The 22,869-nt window shown below is 39.3% G+C and overlaps 1 protein-coding gene across 1 annotated transcript in view; it reads right to left on the bottom strand.

Annotated features, from left to right (window-relative positions):
- Positions 1-20: 20 nt before the first annotated feature.
- Dnajc24 (DnaJ heat shock protein family (Hsp40) member C24) overlaps positions 21-22,869 on the bottom strand; it is a 41,121-nt gene continuing 18,272 nt past the window's right edge. The window contains exons 3-5 of the mRNA XM_050147036.1: positions 18,998-19,136; positions 6,627-6,695; positions 21-436 (exon numbers count right to left, since the gene is read on the bottom strand). Of these exons, the coding sequence (XP_050002993.1) occupies positions 306-436; positions 6,627-6,695; positions 18,998-19,136 (339 nt within the window). The 3' untranslated portion in view covers positions 21-305. The remainder of the gene's footprint in view (positions 437-6,626; positions 6,696-18,997; positions 19,137-22,869) is intronic.

The following is a 22,869-nucleotide window of genomic DNA, read 5'->3' as shown; positions in this document are numbered from 1 at the left end:
AAGTAAAAACATAAACTATATAAAAATAAATACTTTATTATTTTGTACCAAGGAGAAAACAAAAGGTAGATAAAAATCCAGAAATATAATCCAAGTCCTTTTTGTGATATCCTGTAAATATATATATGTATATATGTATATATATAAAATACTGAATTAATTTGTTAATCTAAAGTGGCCTTTGCTTGAAGATCTTATATTATCTTGGCAATTTATACATGTAGTAAGAAAGCACCTGTTTCCTTGAAGCCCGAGTGGCCTCTGGACCATGCTGACTTAATTAAAGGATTGTAGGAGTGCACAGTTCAGTGCTGATGAAGAAGTTCCACAATCAGTGAACACGTATCACAAGAAATTAAGTTCACTTCTTCCACTTCATCCTTGGAGACAGTGTATTTTCCCCCACATCGGCAGGTCAGAGAGAAAGACCCATCATCTGAAAAGAAAACAGGAATAATGCCTCAAATGTTTACAGTCATCTACTTTGCTAAAACCATTCAAAATATAGAACATGATCCAGAGAACTGTAAAATGAAACAAAGAAGCCAGGCACAGATAAAAATCAGTTTAAAAGAGAGCTGGAAAGATTCTCTCGCACAGGATCAGTCTTTCCATACTTATCTATTACTAAACAGTCTATCAGTTGTGGTGGTGGACTGGTTCACTGTATTCAGTATTCACGGGTGGGGATAGAGCAAAGGATGCTGAGAATAATCTTTGAAACTTTTAGTTTTCTTAAGAATTCTGCAGGCCGGGCGATGGTGGCGCACGCCTTTAATCCCAGCACTCGGGAGGCAGAGGCAGGCGGATCTCTGTGAGTTCGAGACCAGCCTGGTCTACAAAGCTAGTTCCAGGACAGGCTCCAAAGCCACAGAGAAACCCTGTCTCAAAAAAACCAAAAAAAAAAAAAAAAAAAAAAAAATTCTGCAAATTTTATATACTCAGCAATGCATTTAAGATGTTCCAGTGAGGATAAAAGGGGCACAGTACTTGAAGTCTCCTGGAGAAGAGGGCTACCTCAAGCTGTCCATGTCATTCTACAATCAGGTGACTCAAATACAATACTATATGAACTGTTTGATTTTTCCTATGAGTTATATAACTGTTTGCTTTGTAGTTAAAATTTAAGTACCATAGGAATATTACATACAAAAAGTACAACTGATAACGTGATTTTTAAATTTTACTTTGTACTTTTAAAGTGTATTACATTTGTGTTTGTGTGTATGTATACACGTATACATTCATATCCATATGACACGGTATGAGTATGAAGGTCAGAGAACAACTTGTGGGAGCCAGTTCTCCCCTTCCACCATGTGGGTTCGGGGACAACTCAGGTTGTCAGGCTTGACAACAAGTGCCGTTATTTGTTGAACCCTTTTGCCAGATACTTAAATTTTATTTGTAAAGCCAGTTATGCTATGTAGCATAGGATGGCCTTGAACCCTAGTGATCCTGACCCAGCCTCTGGGTGCCAGAATTGCAGGCAGTAGCTGCACACCTGCTGGTAGTGGTGGAGATGGGAAATTTAGATTCTACTGTCTGTCCTCTGAATGCAAACCTCGGAACCTAGTGCTGCTCTAGTTCACTCTCTCTGGGAAGTATCACAGTTCTCAGAACTCAGCAGGTCAGAATCGACTTCACTGCACCCACAACTTACAGAGACAAATGACGTTCAGTGGGCACAGGAGGCTACAGCTGACGCTCAAAGTCCACTACATTTAGAGCTCACTCTGCGGGAGGAGGGAGGGAGAGGCAAAAATAAGATTCAGCTGCCTTGTGCTTCCGCTGTAGAAAATGCAGTCTTGGAAAAATGGGCAATGAAGCTAACTTTATGAGCTGTCATATCCAAAAGGAAAACATAAATCTCTTCTCACTTTTTATCCTTTATCACAGTGTGTGTTTTCTCCATAAACAAAAAATAATTTCATTTCGAACTTAGAAATGCAAATATCAGCGGGCATGGTTGTACATGACTTTACTCCCAGCACTCTGGAGGCAGAGGCAGGTGGATCTCTGAGTTCAAGGCTTGGTTTACAAAGTGAGTGCCAGGACAGCCAAGGCTACACAAGGAAACCCTATCTCAGTAAACCAAAAGAAAAAAAAATGTAAATGTCTCCCCTGTTTAAACCAGCATATATATAGCATGTTTCAAAGTCATTATCTAAAATTGATTTTCTTTAAAATTTAGTTATTATTACTGATATTATTTATTGTGCATGTGCCATGCCATGTGCAGAGCTGAGAAGATAAAGTACATGTGTTGGCTCTTCCACCGTGCAGGGCTCAGATCTGTCAAGCCTTTTCTCTTTCCTTTTTGCTCTTGCTGTCTTCTTCCATTTATTTATTTAGTTGGTTGGTTGGTTGTTCATATATTTTTGGTTTGTTTGAGACAGGGTCTTACTGAATAGCCTTGAACTCTGCAATATTCCTGCCTTAGCCTCCTAAGTGTTGGGATGACAGGTTGTGGTGACCCAAGCTTTTAATCCTAGTACTTGGGAAACAGAGGCAGGTGGGTCTCAGTGAGTTTGAAGCCAGCCTGGTATACATAATGAGCTCCATGACAGCCAGATGTACATAGTGAGACCCTGTCTCAAAAAGTAAAGAAGCCACCATACCTGGCTTTGGTACTGGACTTTTCTTTCTTTCTTTCTTTCTTTCTTTCTTTCTTTCTTTCTTTCTTTCTTTCCTTCTTTCTCTCTCTCTCTCTCTCTCTCTCTCTCTCTTTCTTGGCATATATATTTATTGTATAAATATATATATTATATAACATAATCCATATAAAATTATATATATGCCATTAGGTATCCTAAAGTAAGTCCCCACAACACATACCTTTACTACCTTGATGTGGGAGTCCCCTCTGTGTGCTGCGATTAACATTATGAATAAAGAAACTGCTTTGGCCTGTTGATAGGACAGAACTTAGGTAGGCGGGGAATGGGGGGGTGGGGGACTAAATGGCATGCTTAGAAAAGAGGCAGAGTCAGGAACACCATGGAGCCACCAGAGACAGGTGCTGGGAATTTTACCTGGTAAGCCACTGCTACATGGTGATACACAGATTAATAAAAATGGGTTAAATTAATATAAGAGTTAGCCAATAAGAAGCTAGGACTAATGGGCCAAGCATTAATTTAATTAATATGGCTTCTGTATTATTTTGGGTGTAAGCTAGCCGGGCAGCCAGGAAGAACAAGCAGCCCTTCCCGCAACACTACCTCAATGAACACAAGCAATCTGAGATGACACATTTCATAAGTGGTACAGAAGGCACCATGGGCCACCTGGGAGTTCATCTTCACATCTTGCTGAAATTTCTTATCTTCACTGAAGTCTTAATGCAGTATTTTTATATAAACCATTTTGGATGTAGTCATCAAAATCACCATGCAAAGCTTAGCTCCAGTGTCCCAGTATTTCCAGAGACATGTTTTCAGCATAAGAAAATGCACTGTTGGGCCATGTCTCTCATGTGCACACTCATGACTTCTCCTTTGTTAGATCTTCACCACCCAAGGCCATTGTGAAAATGACCCTGAAGGATTAAAACTGCCCTCCTGATAGACCTTTATTAGCTTCATATGCTAATACTGCTTTTTTCTAACCATATAGTTAGTTTCAAACCTATATCAGTTTTTAATACTCCTGTCAGAATCCAGACTTCATACAGATATTGCTCATTTTTCTCAGGAGGGTAAGGATAATGTCCATCTTTATAACTTAATTTAAATGAGTACCAAAGATACTCTGTTTTAATCATCCCCTTTCTCCTCTTGGCAGTAATGGGGATTAATCAAGGGCCTCATGCATGTTAGGTAAGCACTGTAGCAATGTGCCATAGCCCCAGGCTGAGCTATCGAAGATTATGCATATAACTATGCTTCTTATTGATTCACTGTCCACGGCTAGGGTTCTGTGGATGTTTTTACTAGAAAGATGATTTTAGGAGAGGCTTTGGAAATAACTAAGTGGGTAGAGTGCTTACTGCATACCAGGAGGATTTGAGTTTAATCCCCAGCACCCACATAAAGGCCAGCTGTGGTCGCACATACCTATAACCCCTGTATTGGTGGATCAGGAGAGAGTGGAAACACGTAGACACAGATTAGCCAATCGGAGAACTGGACTCAGTGAAAAGACTCAAAAAATAATGTGGAGAAGCAACTGAGAGAACATTCTACCATCAACCTGTGGCCTGCATGTGGGCAAGTACACCTCCTCCCACAATGACCCAGGGGAAGACATCCTTCTGACATTTTTTGGTTTTTCGAGACAGGGTTTCTCTGTGGTTTTGGATCCTGTCCTGGAACTAGCTCTTGTAGACCAGGCTGGTCTCGAACTCACAGAGATCCGCCTGCCTCTGCCTCCCGAGTGCTGGGATTAAAGGCGTGCACCGCCACTGCCCGGCCCTTCTGACAATTCTTGGTGTGATCCCCTTTTCTTGGTGTGATCCCCTTTTCTGTACTGGCTTTACTATGTGGGAATTTCCATTTGTATCAGAGAATCCATGTATTTATTGACTAAACCACCAATCCATGTTTTGAATTTAAAATAAAATTTTAGACTGGGCATGGTGAGACATGTCTGTAATTCTGGCACTTGACGGAAGAGAGTGGGAGGATCAAGAGTTCAGGGTTTTCCACCTCTGTCTTGCCAGTTTGACACTAATATAGATTACATGAGACCCTCCCTTAAGAAAACAAAAGAAAATTAAATAAAATCTTAAAACTACATAATCAAAATGCTCAAATATCAATGAAAAAAATTACAAAAATCAGCTTTTAATAATTTCATGCTATTAGACAACATTAGCAAGCAAAGTATAAACTACATCAAGAACTAATTTTTAATGAGCAAATAAACATCTAATGATTAATAAGGACTCAAACTATATTTTTTAAAAAATTAAATTTGTAACCAGTCTATGGTAGTGCACGTTTTTTAATCCCAGCACTTGGGAGGCAGAGGCAGGCATTTGAGGCCAGCATGGTCTACAGAGGGAGTCCTGGGAGAGCCAGGGCTGTTACACAGAGAAACCCTGTCTTGAGAAAAAAAAAAAAAAAGAAACAAACAAAATTAAATTTGTTTATGTATAGATGGATATTCTGTCTGCATGAATGTCTGTGTACCACATGTGTGCAGTGCCAGCAGGAGTCAGAAGAAGGTGCTAAATCCCCTGGAACTGGAACAGACATCTGTGAACTGCCACATGGGTACTGGGAATTGAACCCATATCTTCTGCAAAAGCAGCCAGTGTTCTGAACCAGTGAAACATCTAAATGCAAGCCAAGAGTATATATATTCCAGCCCCCAAAGTATATTTTTTAAAAATATATTTAGTTGGACAAATCTCAAATAATTGTTACATTCTAGTGTGTCTCTCCAGAAGTTAGCAATGAAGAACAGGCCACTCTTGCTTCCACGGAAGTTATCCCTCCTCTTATTTACAAGAAAGACACAGAACTCTGGTTATTCATAGTAAATATGAGCATACCCCAGAATTTCACTTGGGTGGCTAAACACAGAGTGGTTCTCTAGGCAAAGACACGATTCTTCTTCTAAGTCAATAATGCTTGTGCTCTCTTCATAGATTACTATGTAAAGAATTTGCCATGAAAAATGAAGCTTGGTTTCAAGAAGGATGGCTGTGTCTATAACAGCACTACATTCATTAGTGAGTTTCTATTAGCCTTGAGGGGAATGGAACCCTAAGCTGAAAAACAAACTGACAGAGTTAAGAGTAGACACAAAATTCTAAGAACTAGTAATTGTATTTTCCCAGAGAAGTACTGAAGTATAATGGTCACGACTTCCACTTAATAAGTGGTGTTTCCTAATTTAATAATGTGCAATCAGAACAATTTCAAAGAACAGAAGAATGTGGGAATTATATTGGTTAATGCAATTTTAATATTCTAGTAAAAGAAAATGGAAAGAAGACATGACTTTATGGAAGGCAAGGGGAGCAAGAGATTTTTCTTAAGGACAATCAAACAGTGTTAGGAAAGTCCTAGCATAACAGTGTGTGGTGGCTTGTGCCTGTAGTCCTGGCTTTCAGAAGCTCAAGGTCATTCTAAGCTAACAGTTATTTTCAGATGAGATGAGATCAGGCTACACATGAAGCCTTGGCTCAGATAAAAGCAAACAGTGAAAGAGAGGGCAAAGAAAAACAGCAAGCTCTTTTAAAGCAGAGGGCCTGAACATTAAGAGGCCTCTCGTATAGTTTCTGATCCCATATAGGGCAAAAAGAAATTCTGACAGGAACTTACTTTGTCAGCATGAAGAATATTATAACTTTTAAATTTTTTTCTTTAACCTTATTACAGATAATAATGCAAAAATTAAAGCAGTAAAAAAATGAAAAAGAAACATTTATATACTTAATTGGAATAGAAAATAACGAGAAATGGGTCATATTTGCATATAAGCAAAGTTGATAATAGCAGGCCCAACAAAGATGTATGTAGAAAGGTAAAGCTCTCGATAGATAGATAGATAGATAGATAGATAGATAGATAGATAGATAGATAGATAGATAGATCTAGATAGATAATATAAATAAATATAAACCCTTATATTTCTCTTCAGTGTGGATACAACAAAATAAACTAAAATCCAACCTTTGTTCCAGGACATTTCTTCAAGGTAGACTTGTGTGTCTACTGGCCCCATACTTCTTAGTTCAGCTTCTGTAGAATACAAAATGAGACAATTTGATAATGAGGAATCCTCATAATGCGTCTCCAGTATGGCCATTCAAACCCATATTATGAACTGTTTTCAAACTAGCTTAATGCTTTTGACATCAGCACAGAGGCAGAGAGCTTTTAGTCCATGTCCACCAGGGACAGAAGAAAGTCCATAAAAGAACAATAGCAAGCCAGAAGAACAGGCCGCATAAGGAATAGAACTGACCAACACCTTGATCTTGAACTTTTCAGCTTCCAGAACCATGAGAAATAAATTCTGCTCAGCTACGCGGTCTACAGTGTTTTGTTAGGGCAGCTCAAGCAGACTAATGGGTATTTTTCAAATCAAATGAGATCAGGCCAGAGATGCTGTAAAGAGCAAAGCTCTACAAACACAGGGGGCCACTGCTCATCTGCTGGCAAAAGAGTAAAGAGAAACTAAAGAGAGGGGACTTTGCTACTTTGGTAATCCCACAGCACAGCTGTGTTCTGTGCATCTTTTGCTATTTCCTGGGCCAAAGAATTCCTCTACAGATTGAGGGGTCTAAGCCATGAATATATCTAAATATAATAGGAGTATGGTCTGGGTAGTAGAAGCATGAAATCTCACTTAAAGCACATAGACTTTGAGCAAAGAAAGCAACCACAGATGGGAAACCTTATTTCTGTATTCCTATATGTGTCTATTGTTCTTTTAGAAGTTAATGCTTAAGAAAAAAAGAGCCCATTACTAAAATTCAGCAACTTCCCTGACTCCAAACGTCGTTAGCTGTCTCACTAGTCTTCTCACTTTGTTCTGTTGTCTGCATGCCAGCAACTTAATTATATGTAATAACTACCCGTTCAGAATGTATTGGTGAGTTACATGACTTAAAAATAAATGAAAAGATTATACAATATTTTGAACCTACCATAGTTTCCTACTAAACTATGTCAAATAGTATACTACATCATATTTACTGGGTACCAACAGTCTATTAAAATCAAGACACAGACTTTCTCTTGTGGTCAAGATAGCTCTTCCATCTATCTATGCCCACTGAATAGCTTATAAATAATTTATAGTATGCTAAGCAGTTCCTAAACAAACTTACTTTGCATATCCTATACAAAGTATATTTGCTTACCTGTTCTAGCTTCTTCCTCCTTCCCCCCCCCCCTGAGAAGACCAGGTCTTACTTTATAGTCCAGGCCACACTTGAACATACTACATGTAGCTTATGCTGGCCTTGAATTCATGGCAGTCTTTCTGCCTCCTGAATGTTGAAATTATAGGGAAGAGCCACCATGCCTACTTGACTTGTTCTTTCCTTTTTTTCCCCTCTTTGAGACAGGGCCTCTTTACATAGCTCTGGCTATCTTGACACTTAGTATGTAGATCAGGCTGGCCTTGAGTTCACTGAAATCCACCTGCCTCTGCCTCCCAAGTGCTGGGATTATAGGTATGTGCCACCTATATATATATACTCAATTTGAAAGTCTCAGGGACAGAAAAAAATTCTTATGTTTTAATCTCTTATTCAGAAGGGTCAGCTTTGCTAGAATTAAGAAATTAATATTTGAAAAATAAAGATAATTCATAGTGAAAAGACCTTTTTGGAGAACAAACAAGTATCAATTTGCAACTAAGTTACTAGGGTATCTTGTGTTTTCGTATTCTCTGAACCCAACTGAAGCAGAGTAGATTGGGGAAATCAGCTTTCTCAGCCTGATCTAACTTGGATATCCAGAATATACTGTGTTAAAAGGATGAACATTCATAAATGCCCATGGTGCCATTGTATTTAAAAATAAATAATAAATGAGAACTATCTTGCAAATTTCGGCTTTTCTCCTGGGAAGCAACTGTTATTCTGATCTAGTTACTTTTTGGTGTACCACTCTATCATTCAACCACATTTCATTAGTTTTCCTTCCTCTTGTCCCTCTGCACAGGGTCCTTAGAGTAGCACCTATTCTTAGTTAAAAGATTAGCATAGCCCATCTCATGGTGAAGAAAAGAAAACACAAAAATGATTACTTTTTTGCCAAAGATCAGAGTTGAAAGGAATATATTGGAGTTTTGTGAGTATGGAAACATAAATGTTGCTCATTTGATACTGTGTGCACAAAACTCTGTGAGTGGTTTTAAAAATCAGAATCTGACATCAACAAGCATGAAACATCCCAGGAAAAGTGTGGAGGGGCAAGGTGTGCTGCCCACAAGTCGTGGGAGCTTCCTAGTTAAATTGGTGTGCTTCTGGTGACATGAGATTTCTGCACCTCTCTGCACATACACATGCTACACTTCAACAGAAAGGTTTTAAAAGCAGTGTATCCCAAATTCTAGTGGTCCCATTTTTAAAATTAGAAATAAGTGATTGTCCTTTGAAAAGACAATAATCTAACCACTTCTGAAAAGGCTGGGGTGATTAGCTCAGGGGAAAATTGGATCCCTGGAGGACCGCATAATGAGCAGACCAGGGACAGGAAAAGTAAAAGGTGAATCTAAATGTGGGCAGTGGGGGGTCACCGAGATCCTTTGTTGAGGGCAGGTGTCCAAGGATAGGGGAACAGCAAATTCCACCCAACCACCCCAACCCCCACTACAATTATAAGGAAGGAGTACAAGCAAATCAGCGTGTTTTTCTTTCTTTCTTTTAAAACAATGATCTCTGCTTGTCCACCACTGTGGTTGTAATTAAAATCTTAATTCTTCCCTGTCTACTAAAGCCACTTGCAGGAGCCCTGAAAGCAAAGCGGTCTGATAATTCTGTAGTAATCAGGCACGGCATCTTCAAAACAGATGTGCTTGTTTTCTTTTGCAGTCTCTCTCTCTCTCTCTCTCTCTCTCTCTCTCTCTCTCTCTCTCTCTCTCTTTCTCGCACACACACGTGCACACACACACACACACACATTTTGTTCCTTGCAATGACGTCTTTTAGTAAGCAGACTAGAAATGCAAACCCCACCTCAAAGTGTTCCTGTGAAAACTTGACACTACTAACATCGAGAAAAGGAACACACTTTAAATCCAAGATTTTAAAATTGAATCCCTTTTTCCCTACATAATGGCAATAACTATTTGAAAAAGGAAAAAAAAAAAAAAAGAAACATAAAGCAACAACAAAAACAGAGGAAAGAAACAAAACCCCAAAAGGACAAAACAACCCATAGCCACTTGTAAGAACACATTGCTGGCTTTGGTGTGCTTACTCTATCTTGAGTGCAGTGACTGCACAATTTGATTCTTTATTAGAAAATGGGTTCAACTCTTTTGATTATCTAGGAATATGAAGGTCTGTTCACACTGTGGCATACTGACAAGCTTAGCCAAATGAGACAAGACAATCCCCAACCCCCCACCTTCCAATTTTACTTTTATGTATCAAAAGCAGGGCATTATAGTTAGAGTGAGGTTCCTAAGGAATATAATGATAAAATCACATAATTTATGTGGTTACTTGAAAAAGAATCTTTCAGTCTTTAGAAGTATGGGCCCTTCTGACCTGGCATTCTATTGGGTTTGTCTGACAACAAGAGGTGAAAGAATTCTGTGGCTCCATTGTCTCAACAGTGGGATCTAAGACAACACTGGCAGGCTCGTCAGAGAGGTTTATGAGCCTGCAATTCAAAGAGATTAAAAGGAAAATCTACAGCGACTCATTCACACTGACGAATAACATTAAATAACTATTAGCAGCTCGGTTCAGCCAAGCTCACCAGAGCTCTCGCTGAGTCATTCACAGCCTTCTAAAGAGGGAAAGTTTCTCCAGCCCCATTTGGGAATCAATAAATATTTCTTACTTCTTCTAAGACAATGGAATTCCAGTCTTTAAAACCTTCTTCCTAATGATAGTCAAAATTCTAAAGCAACCCTTTAATATCCAAATAATTACATTTCTCATCCCACGAAAATTTCTAACCGAAGCTACAATATATAAAAAAAAAAGAAAGAAAGAAAGAAAAGAAAAAGGAAGAAAGAAAAGAAAAGAAAAACCAGTAAGTAAAATTTAAAACAGCAGCAACCGGAAACTCTGGGAGAGGGCTCACACTGTTCACTAGGCTGAGGTGTTTAAAAGCCTCACTCAACTGAATAATGGCCAAGAGATCAAGTGCACCCACAGGCCTGTCTGTCCCATTCATGTGTCATTTATTCCAAGGGCCATCACCCCCAAATGCTCTTATGGAGAAATTACTACTTTTCTGGTGATGCAGTCAAAGGCTTAAATATACTGTCCCAGTTCTAAGACTTGTGTATGTACATACGGAGAACCCAACACCAGTGCTGCCCTCTGGTTCGAGCTCCACATTCTCCATCTTTACTCAAGTTGTTTGATTTTAAAATCATCTCACTTTAAAGAGCGTTTCCCTATAGAGATGAGATTTCCCACAGAGGAAAATGAATCTGTCCTGGTTGTTATATTGCTATTCTTCGTCTCTGATAAGGAGCTGAGAAATGGGCAACATTGACTTGAAAATTAAAGTCACAATTACAATGTTTTCCACTCCAAAGAAAAGAAATTAAGGGTGGAGTTTTTGCAAAACATGCACCTGGGCTGGGTGCACACCTGTTACTCTGGCGCTCCTGCAGCTGAGTCAAAAGGCAAGGGGCTCAAGGGCACACCAGGTACAAAGTGAGGTCCCATGGGAAGTAGGGGAGGGAGGGCAAGAAGGGTTAAGGTAAGTGCAAATGAAACACTAAAGCTCGATTCCTGTGCTTTACCATGAAATGGATACAACAGCAGACACAGGCCAGTCTCTTCTCCAGATCGTCAGAACCCCTCATCTCTGACTAGTTAGATGCAAGGATGGTGGACCATACACTAGTTGTAAAAAACCTGGAAGCCAGATACTCTAAGACAAGAGAAAGTGTCTTGGAATCCTTTGTCACTAGCTGTATGACCGTGGTGAAATAGAAACCCATGAGAAGGTTTGTCTGCCCCTGGAAACAGGTAATGCTATCGTCCTCACAAGGGTACTGAAACAATATTTAAAAGGCAATTACCACAGCTGCAGTGTGTAAAAATAGTAACTATTTTAACTGTTATTATCTTATAATTTGACCACTGAACTCTGTATCAGAACACAAGAAAATAAGGAAAACCCTGTCCACTGGTAGTGAGGAAGCTTCAAGTTCCAGTGTAGCGAGGCAGCAACTCCTGACCTCATCTGGTTTCATAACAGTTGCCAGTCCCATTAAAAATGATTTATTATTATCGAAACATACATACGTACATAACATATGGGGAAGGGAAAATTGACAGGGAGAAGCCAAGGAATTTCTGTCCCATTTAAATTTCAGATAAAGGCTGTTCTGGGGTCATTACAAAAATCGCAAAAATGCAGATAACAAAAGCTGTATGGACTAAAATGTCAAGGACCATGGGAGAATACAGCAGCACAGAATGTCACGGCTGTGGTGGGGACCAGGCCAAGAGCTACAGTGTGAGAAGGACTACCAGACTGTGGGGAGGAAATGAATACACAGGAAAAGGAGCACCATACAAACAAGAAATGCCACCTGACCTTCTGCAACCACTGGTGGGAAGCAGAGCAAGGCCAGCTCAAGTCTACGGAAGAAACTAAAGAAAGACAACTAGCTGCTCTTGGTTTTGACACACCAGCGTCAGCTGGGTCAAGTAATCAAACGGAACTGGGGGAGCAGTTAAAGTTGGAAGATCTAAAGCCTCACATCAGTCCTGTTAAATCAGGCTCTCCAAAAGTGTTCACTCACACCACATTGCAGCTATGTTTTTGCCTATAGGCTTTTAATTATTTGTAACTAATTTTGAATACAAAATTTGTAACTAATTCTGAATACAAAATTAATAACAAATAAGCTTAAAATACTTTTCATGATAAAAATAGTTATTTGCATTCATGTGAAAGTAAACTATTTTGAGTGACAAAGAGATGAGGAGGGACCCTCGTGGACAGTTCATCCGCGCTCCCTACCCTCGGAAGAGGCCGGGCCCAGCTGTCCAGATGGATTTTCTGCATCACTTCACATACTTATTTTCCCAGAAACAGTCAGCTAAAAAACAAACCTCTCGATGCTTATCTACAGGTTCTTACCTGAAGCAAATTTTTACGGTCAATTTTGAAATTCCTAAAATCAAACTGAACTCCTAATGTGACTAACGTAACGTATTTTCTAAGGGTCAGCTTCAGGACATAATTTACATGATGATCTACTGGCCTCGAGTTATTAGTACTAGCAGTCCCCATTGAAATTATTTACATGTAAGAGCACATTTCCCCCTTTCTTATAAACCGTCTTAAACATAAAGGCTTTTTTCAGAAAAAAATTCCAATTTTACACTTGAGATTTAATGATTTGAATACATGAATATCTGTGGAGCTTAAAGATTCATTCCTCATTGGTTCAAGATTTATTTCCTTATCTTCCATTTTCAAATATTCATCCTAATAAAGAAATGAAGTGAATTATATAATAAAACATCAGAAACATATATAAATAGTTGCTATATCTAGCAAAGAGCAGCATCTTAGTGTATGCTCTGCCAAACCCCTCCGGCCAGGCTGCTTAGGCAGCTCTGCACTTGTGCACTTGGCAGAATGAAGGTACACCATTACCAAAACAGTTACCCACACTGACAGAACAAGAGGTACTCTAATACTGAAGAGTCCAAGAATAAAAATATAAAAATGTAGATTCCAAAAATAAGAATGTTAAAAATACAGAAATATAAAGTTGTAAGTCTAGGAGAATGAGAACAGACTGTCAGCAGCTGTCTCGGCAGCTTGAGAATTAACTATTAACAGTGAGTTGTTTCGCTCTACAACCCATAGCTCTATTCCAAGGCCAAAGTGTTGAAATAGGAGCGGCAGGGCTGCGTCCCCGGCACCCGGCCGCCCGCATGGCTAGTGTATACCCAGAAATAATTACACGGAAACGGTATTCTTTCAAACACTGCCTGGCCCGGCTAGGTCCAGTTTCTTATTGGCTAGCTCTTACATATTGTTCTAACTCATTTCTAATATTCTGTGTAGCCCATGAGCTGGCTTACCAGAGAGGATCTTAACCTGCGTCTGTCTGGAGTGGGAGCATCATGGCGACTCACTCACTCAGCTTCTTTTTCCCAGCATTCTCCTCTGTCTACTCCGCCTACCTAATTTTCTGTCCTATGAGGGCCGAGGCAGTTTCTTTATTATTAACCAATGAAATCAACAGATAAGATACAAGACCCACCTCCATCATTTCCCCTTTTTCTGTTTAAACAAAAAAAGAAAGGCTTTAACTTTAACATAGTAAAATTACATATAACAAAACAGTTATCAAGTAAGAATTACAGTTACAATATTTATATCTATTTTATCTCTTATCATAACTAAGGAAAACTATAACTATCTATTCATTCTTCAACTCCATCAAAGACTCCAGAAGGATATAATACTACCTAAGTAAACAAGAAATAAGAAAACTCTAGAAATGACAGAGACATCTCGCTGCCTGGACAGTCACCCAAAGTTCCTCTGTACCGTTGGGGCATCCATCTTCGGCCTACAGGCCCATGGTATCCAGAGACATTTCCATGAAGCAGGAAATTTCAAAGACAGTTCAGTCATTTTCTGCTGTGTCCTGCAGAATGTCTCGCAGACTCTTTCATGAATCAGGAACCCCGAAAGACCATCTCACCTTTAGGCAAGTTCAGCAGTCCTCTCTCTGCGGGTTCTCTGTGTCCAGTTTATGCAACAGTCCAGGCAAGAGCAGTTTCTTGCCCAAATGGCTATCAAACTCCATAAGGATCCTCTTCGATGCCCATCTTCCTCTTGAAGTAGCTGGTGCTGCCAGGAGCAGACGTGTCTCCTTGTCATGAAAAGTCCTAAGTTATTAAAATATTTTAAATGCCATATTCTGCAGTCTTTGAAAGATATGAAGAATGCCTATCTAATTGAAATATATCTCTATATATCTAGAAAATCTAACTAACATGACTACAAGCTTAACTATTAGCAATGATTATCCATTAACAACCTATATTTCCTAATTATACATTACATTTTTAAATGAACTACACAATCACAATACCTTAATCAAGATCAAAAATCATATACATATAACAAAATTGACCATAAAATCCATACCAATGCAAATTATTCATATCTATACCAAAGCATCTCTCTGCAAACTGAGAGCTAGCCTACGGATATGCGCTGAGTCAACTTTTAGGAAATAGATATATAAACTCTGGGTTATGCATCTTCCCTGCTATGTGAAACTGGCAGCATCAAAGGAGAGAGCACAGGGCTTCAGTAAACACTGCCTGAAGTACCAAGGCAGACAATAGATTACTAATTTAACTGAAAAACTCCGTTAATGGAGATTGGAAAATAAGGCAATTTGTATGTGAGTTTTACCTTGAGATTGTAAAAATTCCTTTGTTCAGACCTAATGCTTGGTGCCCCTACTATAAAAAGATGGGTTCAGAAACCGGCCTTTTGCCACAGCCTAACAAACACCATCTCTGGCTATAGTCTCAGCTAGCTGATAAGCTTCTGTGCCCTGCGGTGTTTTTTGTTTTGTTTTGTTTTATTTTATTTTTAAGTTTTGGTTAAAAGCTTCTGGTTTTCCTGGAATCTGGTTTCCAGAATAAAGTTTGCTTCTGGTTTATTAGACCCCCCTGGACCCAACAATATGTTATCAACAGGGATTCCAAACACAACTCACTTTTTTTTTTTAAAGTATTACTTCATCTGATCAACTGCATTTGTAAGTCTGCTCCTCTTCAGAAAACAGAGAAAGAACTCCTAATTGTGCCGTCTGTAGAGCCACGGAGACACTGAGATGTGTGCGACAGAACATGACAAAGCTTTTATTCCCACAAAACACTTGTTGTTTATTCTGGTGTGTTTAATACATGAGAAAACTCCCCCAATAAGACTTATAAAGACACCAAAATCTTTTTGATAGCACTGTTTATGTGAAGATTTTACACATCTTGAAAGAGTTCTTTCTCCAAGTGTGCAAAGTCTGCTCTTGGATCTTTCCAGGGGATTCTGCAAGCAGCTTTAGAGCCATCTTTATGGCTGGAACTAATTGGCCAATTTTACTAGTTACCATCACTTCAAATGCCAAGAATAAAGACACGGAAAGGAGGGAAATAAGTTTTACTTAAGGCTCTCTTCCCTACTATCACATTTTCTTCATTAGAAATAACCCATTCGGTAGTTTCCTTTGAGAAGTAAACAATATGGATGCCAAGGGTCCTTTAAATTAGCTTCTGGATACATCTATGGCTGTGGCAATACTGATGAGATTCTTCTTAAAATAGAGTACCACTCTGAGCTCAGAGTTATGGAAGAGCATTGATCATCAGTCAACGGAGCAAGGAGAGCTTAAACATACCCTGCAAGTCAATGGCAGGTAGGCAATAAATACTCTTAACACTGCAAAAAGGAAGTTTACAATAGCCATCGCCACAGTACGGAGCTCTGTACTACCACAGCTATTTCCATGTCCCCAGGGGTGACCCAGAAAAACTGAGTGCTCTGACCTGGTTTTAACAATTCTCCCTTTTACTATCCTATAATGATCAAATTAGTACCCTCAAAGGTTTTCCTTATATCAAATCTAAATCCTGTTAGATATTTGAGTCCATTTCATTTATTCATGAGTAAAAAGAAATTAGTGTCCATGTTCAAACCAGGTTTATCACAAGAGTTTTGAAAGGCAGTTCTGGAATAAAAGGTTTAAATATAGCCAGTCACACTTAGATATGAGAGTTCTCAACAGCAGGCCAGTGGCCATTTAAAATTGGAATACAGCATTTACGTCCAGAATCTCTGATGAAGAACATGCTTGTGTTACATCTGAGGTACTCAGATGTCATTAAAAGCTGTACGTCTACTGTCTTAAAACAGCTACATTTAGTAATCACTTACCTGAAGAAATAGCAAAGCAAACAAACATATAAATTCAGGACTATTTAATCTGAATCATAATTTTTTCAACTTTATTGTGATCTCATTAATTACCTATAAAATCCCCCTATGATACTATAGGCTATAAAAACTAAGTTATTAAAAGCTTAAAACTGCACACTCAAAGCTCAAAAAAATGCATAATCCTAGGAACTTCTTAGGCTCTACCAAGTATTTACAGTTATGGCTTTTAAATCTCCCCTCATGCAATTCTGAGCTCATTTTAAATCACTTTCCTACTTCTTTCCATTTTTGAGTTTACCCTACTGCATGCCACAGAAAAAGGCCATACTTGATAATTTTTGCTCTTCTCTTACCCTTTGGAAAGTAGATCTTCAGCCAGTTTCACTCACATAATCTTTATGGTATACAGGCTCAAGTGGCAAAACTGCAGACACTACACAAACATGTCCTACACGCTTTATTTCATACATATGAAATTTTGGCTCTGTGTGTGTGTGTGTGTGTGTGTGTGTGTGTGCGCGCGCACCACATGCATGCCTGGTTCCTGCACACAGAGGCCGGAAGTGACCATTGGATCCAAGGGACTGGAGTTAGAGATAGTTATGAGCTGCTATATAGGTGCTGGGAATTGAACCCAGGTCCTCTGGAAGAGCAGGCAGTGCTCTCAACTCCTGAGTCATCCCTCCAGTCCCTGTCCTATAGTCCTTAGGGTACGGTTTTGTGTAAATTCTTCTTAAGCAAACTGTGTCCCACATTAGTAAGGACTGATAAAACATAGACATAACATCAGAGAACTCACACCAACAGAGCTCTGTGATTTTTATAAGGCTGGACAGCTCACACTCAGTATTATGTTATACTTAAATGTACTCACTTCCACACAGTTAGGAACTTACCAGGAGAAGCCTGTTTATAAGGATGAACCTATGGACAGAGTTTGTTTTCGAATGAAGGTATCTCTACATTCTTTCTACCAGAAATAAAATTTTATTAAATATATATATATACATATATACACATATATGTATATATATACATCAAATAGAAGACCAGATATTTAAGTCACATTTGAAAACCAAAGCAAATCCCTTGAAAAGGAAAATTCACCAGGACCTAATAGTAAAAACCAAAAACAAAAAAAAAAAAATCATAACACTGGTCTTTTAAAAGTAGAGTGCCCAGACAGGATTGGTAATAAAACTAAACAGTATTACAAACAAGGCTAGAGCTGGCACGTGCCTGTAGTCCCACTACTCAGAGAGCAGTCCAGAGAATCGCTGCAGGTCTAAGTCCAGCCTGCACATATGGTGAGTATGAGACCAGCCTAGGCTACAAAGAAAGACCTTGTCTCAAAAAACGGAAATGAGAAAAATCAAATACCACAAGGGTATGACAAACTGAAAAAGAAATATATATTTTCAGTGTACTGCTGCCTCTGATATTATGGATTTCTACAAACACTGGCTGTATCCTATAATGTTACATTTAGAAATAAAACCTTGCTTCTCAAATCAACCTGTCATAATCTTAGCAGAAGCCTTAAAATTCATTTGGTGAGGTGGAGAGTGTGCCGGTGTTAGCATGGGAGGGGATCTGTTAATCAGCTAAGGACCATGAGCTCCTATCAGCACATCTCGGTGCTGAGCCTGGTGTGCTATTGGGGAGAGGCAACTCAGTGTTTGTCCCACAGGCTGTACCCGATGATTGGCTCACCACATTAGCATGTATGGTGCTTACTGAAAGTCTAGATATGAGGCTGAGGAACTCCTGTCCCAAGGCCAGTGCTGAAAGACAGCCTATCACTTCGTGTAAGTCAGTTCATGTGTGACAAACCTGACCTACATTCTCCTTTCTTTCTCCCAACAGCTTGTCACTGTTGTAAGGAGCTATTTTCAAAAGGCAAAAAGAAATGACCTTTAAAATTATTTAAGCAATGTTCATTCGTAAGGCACCATTGACAGCAGTCTCATAAAGAGTAACTCATCACGAAACCTACCTTAAAACAAAGGGCACAGGCAGCGAGCAACTAGGAGCCAACCTGAGTAACAGCTTCCCGCAGATGATCACGACTACAGGAAATCATCTTCCAAATACCGCACTTAAGATTGTAATGCATACATATATAAGTTTAGTAGCAAGTAGCTCTAAGTAGATAATGCATATTAATTTGGGGTATATATTGGCCATTTTTAGTAGTTTACAGAAAGCACCTACACTTTAGAAGATTTTAACTTCTCAACAGACACAATGATCACTACTAAGAACAGGATGGAATTAAAAACAGCAATGGGGCGAGGAGCAGTGACGGCAATAACTTGATGCGAATGCTGGGAAACGCTCCGCAGGTGTGGCTTGCACACTGTGCTTCCAAGAGCTGTCCGTGGCTTTGTCTCTGCACCACAAGTACCTACCATGCCGCTGTAGGTCATACATTTTTTTGGTTTCTTCATTCCCTAGAATTTTCCATGCTTGATCAATTTCAATGAACTTCTGCATACATTCCTCCATGGTTCCTGCTGGCGCATCTGTACTTTGTTTATCTGGATGATACTGCCAATCAAAAATAAGGGCAGTTAGTAGAGTTGACTGGGGTAGGTTTAAGACAAACAAACAAGCAAACCAGTCATAAACCTGAGCTTTAGTTAAGAAGATAATGAGAAGATGGAAAGTGAGATGCCAAGGCAATGAGACAACAGTGTTGGGCACAGGAGACAACTGCCAGGTGAATCAGACCACTGCAGTAGCTGCAGATCCACCAGTGACATGATCTGTCACAACGTGCAAAGACAGCACGCTCTAGATAATCTGCTCACAGAATCACTGGTCTCATAGATAATTTACCTACAGAAGGTGACTCACACAAACAAATTGGTACGTGCAGAGCAACAGGACCTGACAAAGGAGGAACACAAACTACACAGATGAACACTTCCTTATATAATGGATTTCCGTGTAGATAAAAGTTCAAAATGGACAAGGATGCTTTTATTATGAAATTATACAACTATAACTTAAAACACATTTAACTGTAGAAACACAAGATTTTTCATATTTTTCTCAGCCCTGAAGTTTTCATAGTTTCTAGGCCACATTTTTAAAGAACTTGATTAAAACATTCCAATATAAAGTCATTAAATATCTTTCTCATATGAAGTTTCTGATTCTAAGAAATTTTTAGTAAGGTTTTTTTTTTTTTTTTTTTTTTTGGTTNTTTTTTGGTTTTTCGAGACAGGGTTTCTCTGTGGTTTTGGAGCCTGTCCTGGAACTAGCTCTGTAGACCAGGCTGGTCTCGAACTCACAGAGATCCGCCTGCCTCTGCCTCCCGAGTGCTGGGATTAAAGGCGTGCGCCACCACCGCCCGGCTTGTAAGGTTTTAATATATATAGTATTTTGTCAAAAACAGAAAGTTCTGCCCAAGACATAACTGGGAAATGCCAACTGCGATGTGGGTTATTGGGAACCTCACCTACCCTACTTTCCCTCCTTTTCTCTTCAGTTCTCTTGTCTCTGATATTTAACAAGCTCTCAGCAAACAATGAAGAAAGATTAAATTTAGGACATTTCACTTAAAATAATATGCAGGTGACAATGCAGATGCTCAGACGTAACTTTTTCATTCCCAAGTAAATAAGAAACCATTAGATAGCACTATTTAAAGCAATAATTATTAAGCAGTAATTATTAAGTTTTATCATACTATAGAATACATTTGAATTTCAAAGATAAACCTAGTAATTGTCTTGTTTTCTTTTTCAACTCATTTCAATAAAACAGTCATGCCTTATTTCATGACATATGGATGTAGACAGCTCACCAAGTAATGGCACTAACAGATTCTTTCTCTGACTTCCTAACACTAAAAGGGCAGAAGATCTTACAAGTACCCTCACTTTTCATTTGATTTGCATAGCAAATCATGCTAACATGAGGCTAGATAGCTTTAATTCCCATTGAATTCAGGAGGTATGTAAGTTTAATATTTTTTAACTGTGACTTTAACAATGGATGTGTTGTCTTGGTAACCTTGCCCACACTGCTGCTGATCCTTATCAGTAAAGCCAAAGGGATTCTGCTATTTGGTTATTAAACAGAAGAACTAGTAAACAAGGAGCAACTAAGGGAAACAAGGGCAAACAAGGAGAACTAAGTTTCTGCTTTAGCCAACTTTTCTCTTCATGCCAAATTCATCAATTATTAGCAGTCAAATACCTAAACTAACTGCTCTAACTACTGTGGGAAAGAAAGTCTTGCTGGCCGTCATGGTGTAAGCCTTTAATCCAAGCACTTGGTAGGTAAAGGCAGGCAGATCTCTGTTGAGTTCCAGGGCAGCCTGGTCTACAGAGGACGACCAAGGCCACCTTGAAATCCATGGTGAATTCAAAACTAGACTGGACTAGATAGTAAGACCCCACTTAAAAAACCAAGAAGAAAATTTTAAAAGTTTACATGTGGAAACATTTAATATCAGCATGTTTTAAGTATTAAATAATGCCCTCGAGATGCCACTGGAAGCTTTTAGAGGAAGAACAGTGTAGATGAAAAGCCGGGTAATTTCTAACAGACCATTACAGGAAGCCTATTTGATTGACCTGATCACACACCAATGTGATGGAGAGAATTCTACAAAAACAGAACTAACTCCTGGCTGCTCCAAACTGAAAGGTACAATTAACCTTTATTATGAGTTCAACAATAGTCAAAATGAGATCCAATCTTCTTCTATCTTGGTATTTTCTGATTATTTCTGAAATGGGGAGCTTCTCTTCTGAAGCTTGTACTACTAGAATTCAACAGGATTCTACAGAAGCCAGTTAATGATACAGTCTATTAAAAATAACAATAATCCCAAGAACCAGCAAATGGGATTCCAGGAAATAAAGCTTCTGCACAGTAAAGAAGACAATCACTATAGAAACTAGGATTGTCATCCTGAACTCATACTATGATACAAGAGATCGGTGAACAGAACAAAGCATCTAGAAATAATCACACATACGGTCAACTGACTCTGCAAAGGTGTGCAATGCAGTGAGGAAAGGCGAGTGTTTCAGTCAGCACTCTGTTACTATAACAAGCATCTGAGATAAATCAGCTTATACAGAGGGAAGGTTTGTTTTGGCTCTCAGTTTTGGAGATTACAGTCCATGATGAGCTGCACCTATTGCTTTGGGCCTGCAGTAGCAGATTATACCACAGTTTGAGCATGTGGCAAGTGAGGCTTTTGGTGGCCAAAAGGCAATGGTCAGTGTTCCAATATTCCCTTCAAGGGCATGCACTAAGTTTTCAAATAAGTACGACCTCCTAAAGGTTCTACCATTACCCAAGAGCACAACCTGGCACCTACGCATCAACACATGCGCCTCCAAGAAACATTCCAGATCCAAACTATAGCTGTTTGTATGCATCGAATGGCTCTCAAATGAGTAGATATCCACATGGAAAACACAGCTTCAGTGAATATCTAAACACTCTTGATGGAGAACCGCAGCAGCTGGGAAGTTCAGAGTGTTTAGTATATTGAGCAAACCAGGGAGGCAGGCTTTATTACATACAACTGAGCAATGAGGGGTCATTACATTAGATAACAAGGAGGTAGGGTTTGGTATCAGGGGGATCAGGAAGATGGTCTGGCTACTCTCTGAAGCAGTGTCTGTAAGTGGAGTCTTCAGCTGTAGACACCCAGAGGAAGACAGGACAGTGGCCATTTTCTGCACACTGTCAACATTTGCACTGGGAGCAGAGGAGGGCTTTGCTATCCCTTTGAGCCTTACCATGGAGACAGGGGGAGGCTTCACCATTCCCTGTGGGTCTGATGACAAAGAGTAATGTAACTTATACCAGAAGGGTTGGTTGTCTGTTTTCTGACTGATAATTAACACTTTAGCATGAAATCTCCATCCCTATCAGTCTATGGCAATGGGTTGTTGGATATGGAATATTTTGTTCTAAACTTAGATTCTCTCCACATACGAAGTCTAAGTACTTTCTCAATCCCTAAGTCAGGAGTGACTGCCACAATGTCACCCCAGTGCTGATCAGAATGTTGCCTGTAGATCTGTAGAATTAACGTGGTCTGAGAGCTTGGGAGAAGAAATAACACTTCTCGGCGTCCATTACAAACGTTCAGAGAACTCCAGAGTCAGCACACTTCCCAGGCTGTGAGTGTGCCCATCACAAACCTTCAGAGATCTCCAGAGTCACACCACACCCCCCAGGCTTAGAGCACAGAGAAGAGCAATGTCAGTCTCTACTGCTTAACACAGAACAAGTCATCAAATGGGTG

The sequence above is a fragment of the Alexandromys fortis genome, unplaced genomic scaffold (assembly GCF_014885135.2).
Source record: "Alexandromys fortis isolate MF-2015 unplaced genomic scaffold, M_Fortis_MF-2015_v1.1 scaffold_12, whole genome shotgun sequence".
Classification (NCBI taxonomy): domain Eukaryota; kingdom Metazoa; phylum Chordata; class Mammalia; order Rodentia; family Cricetidae; genus Alexandromys; species Alexandromys fortis.
Note: the sequence above shows the minus strand (reverse complement) of the source record. Positions and strands in the feature narration are given on the sequence as shown.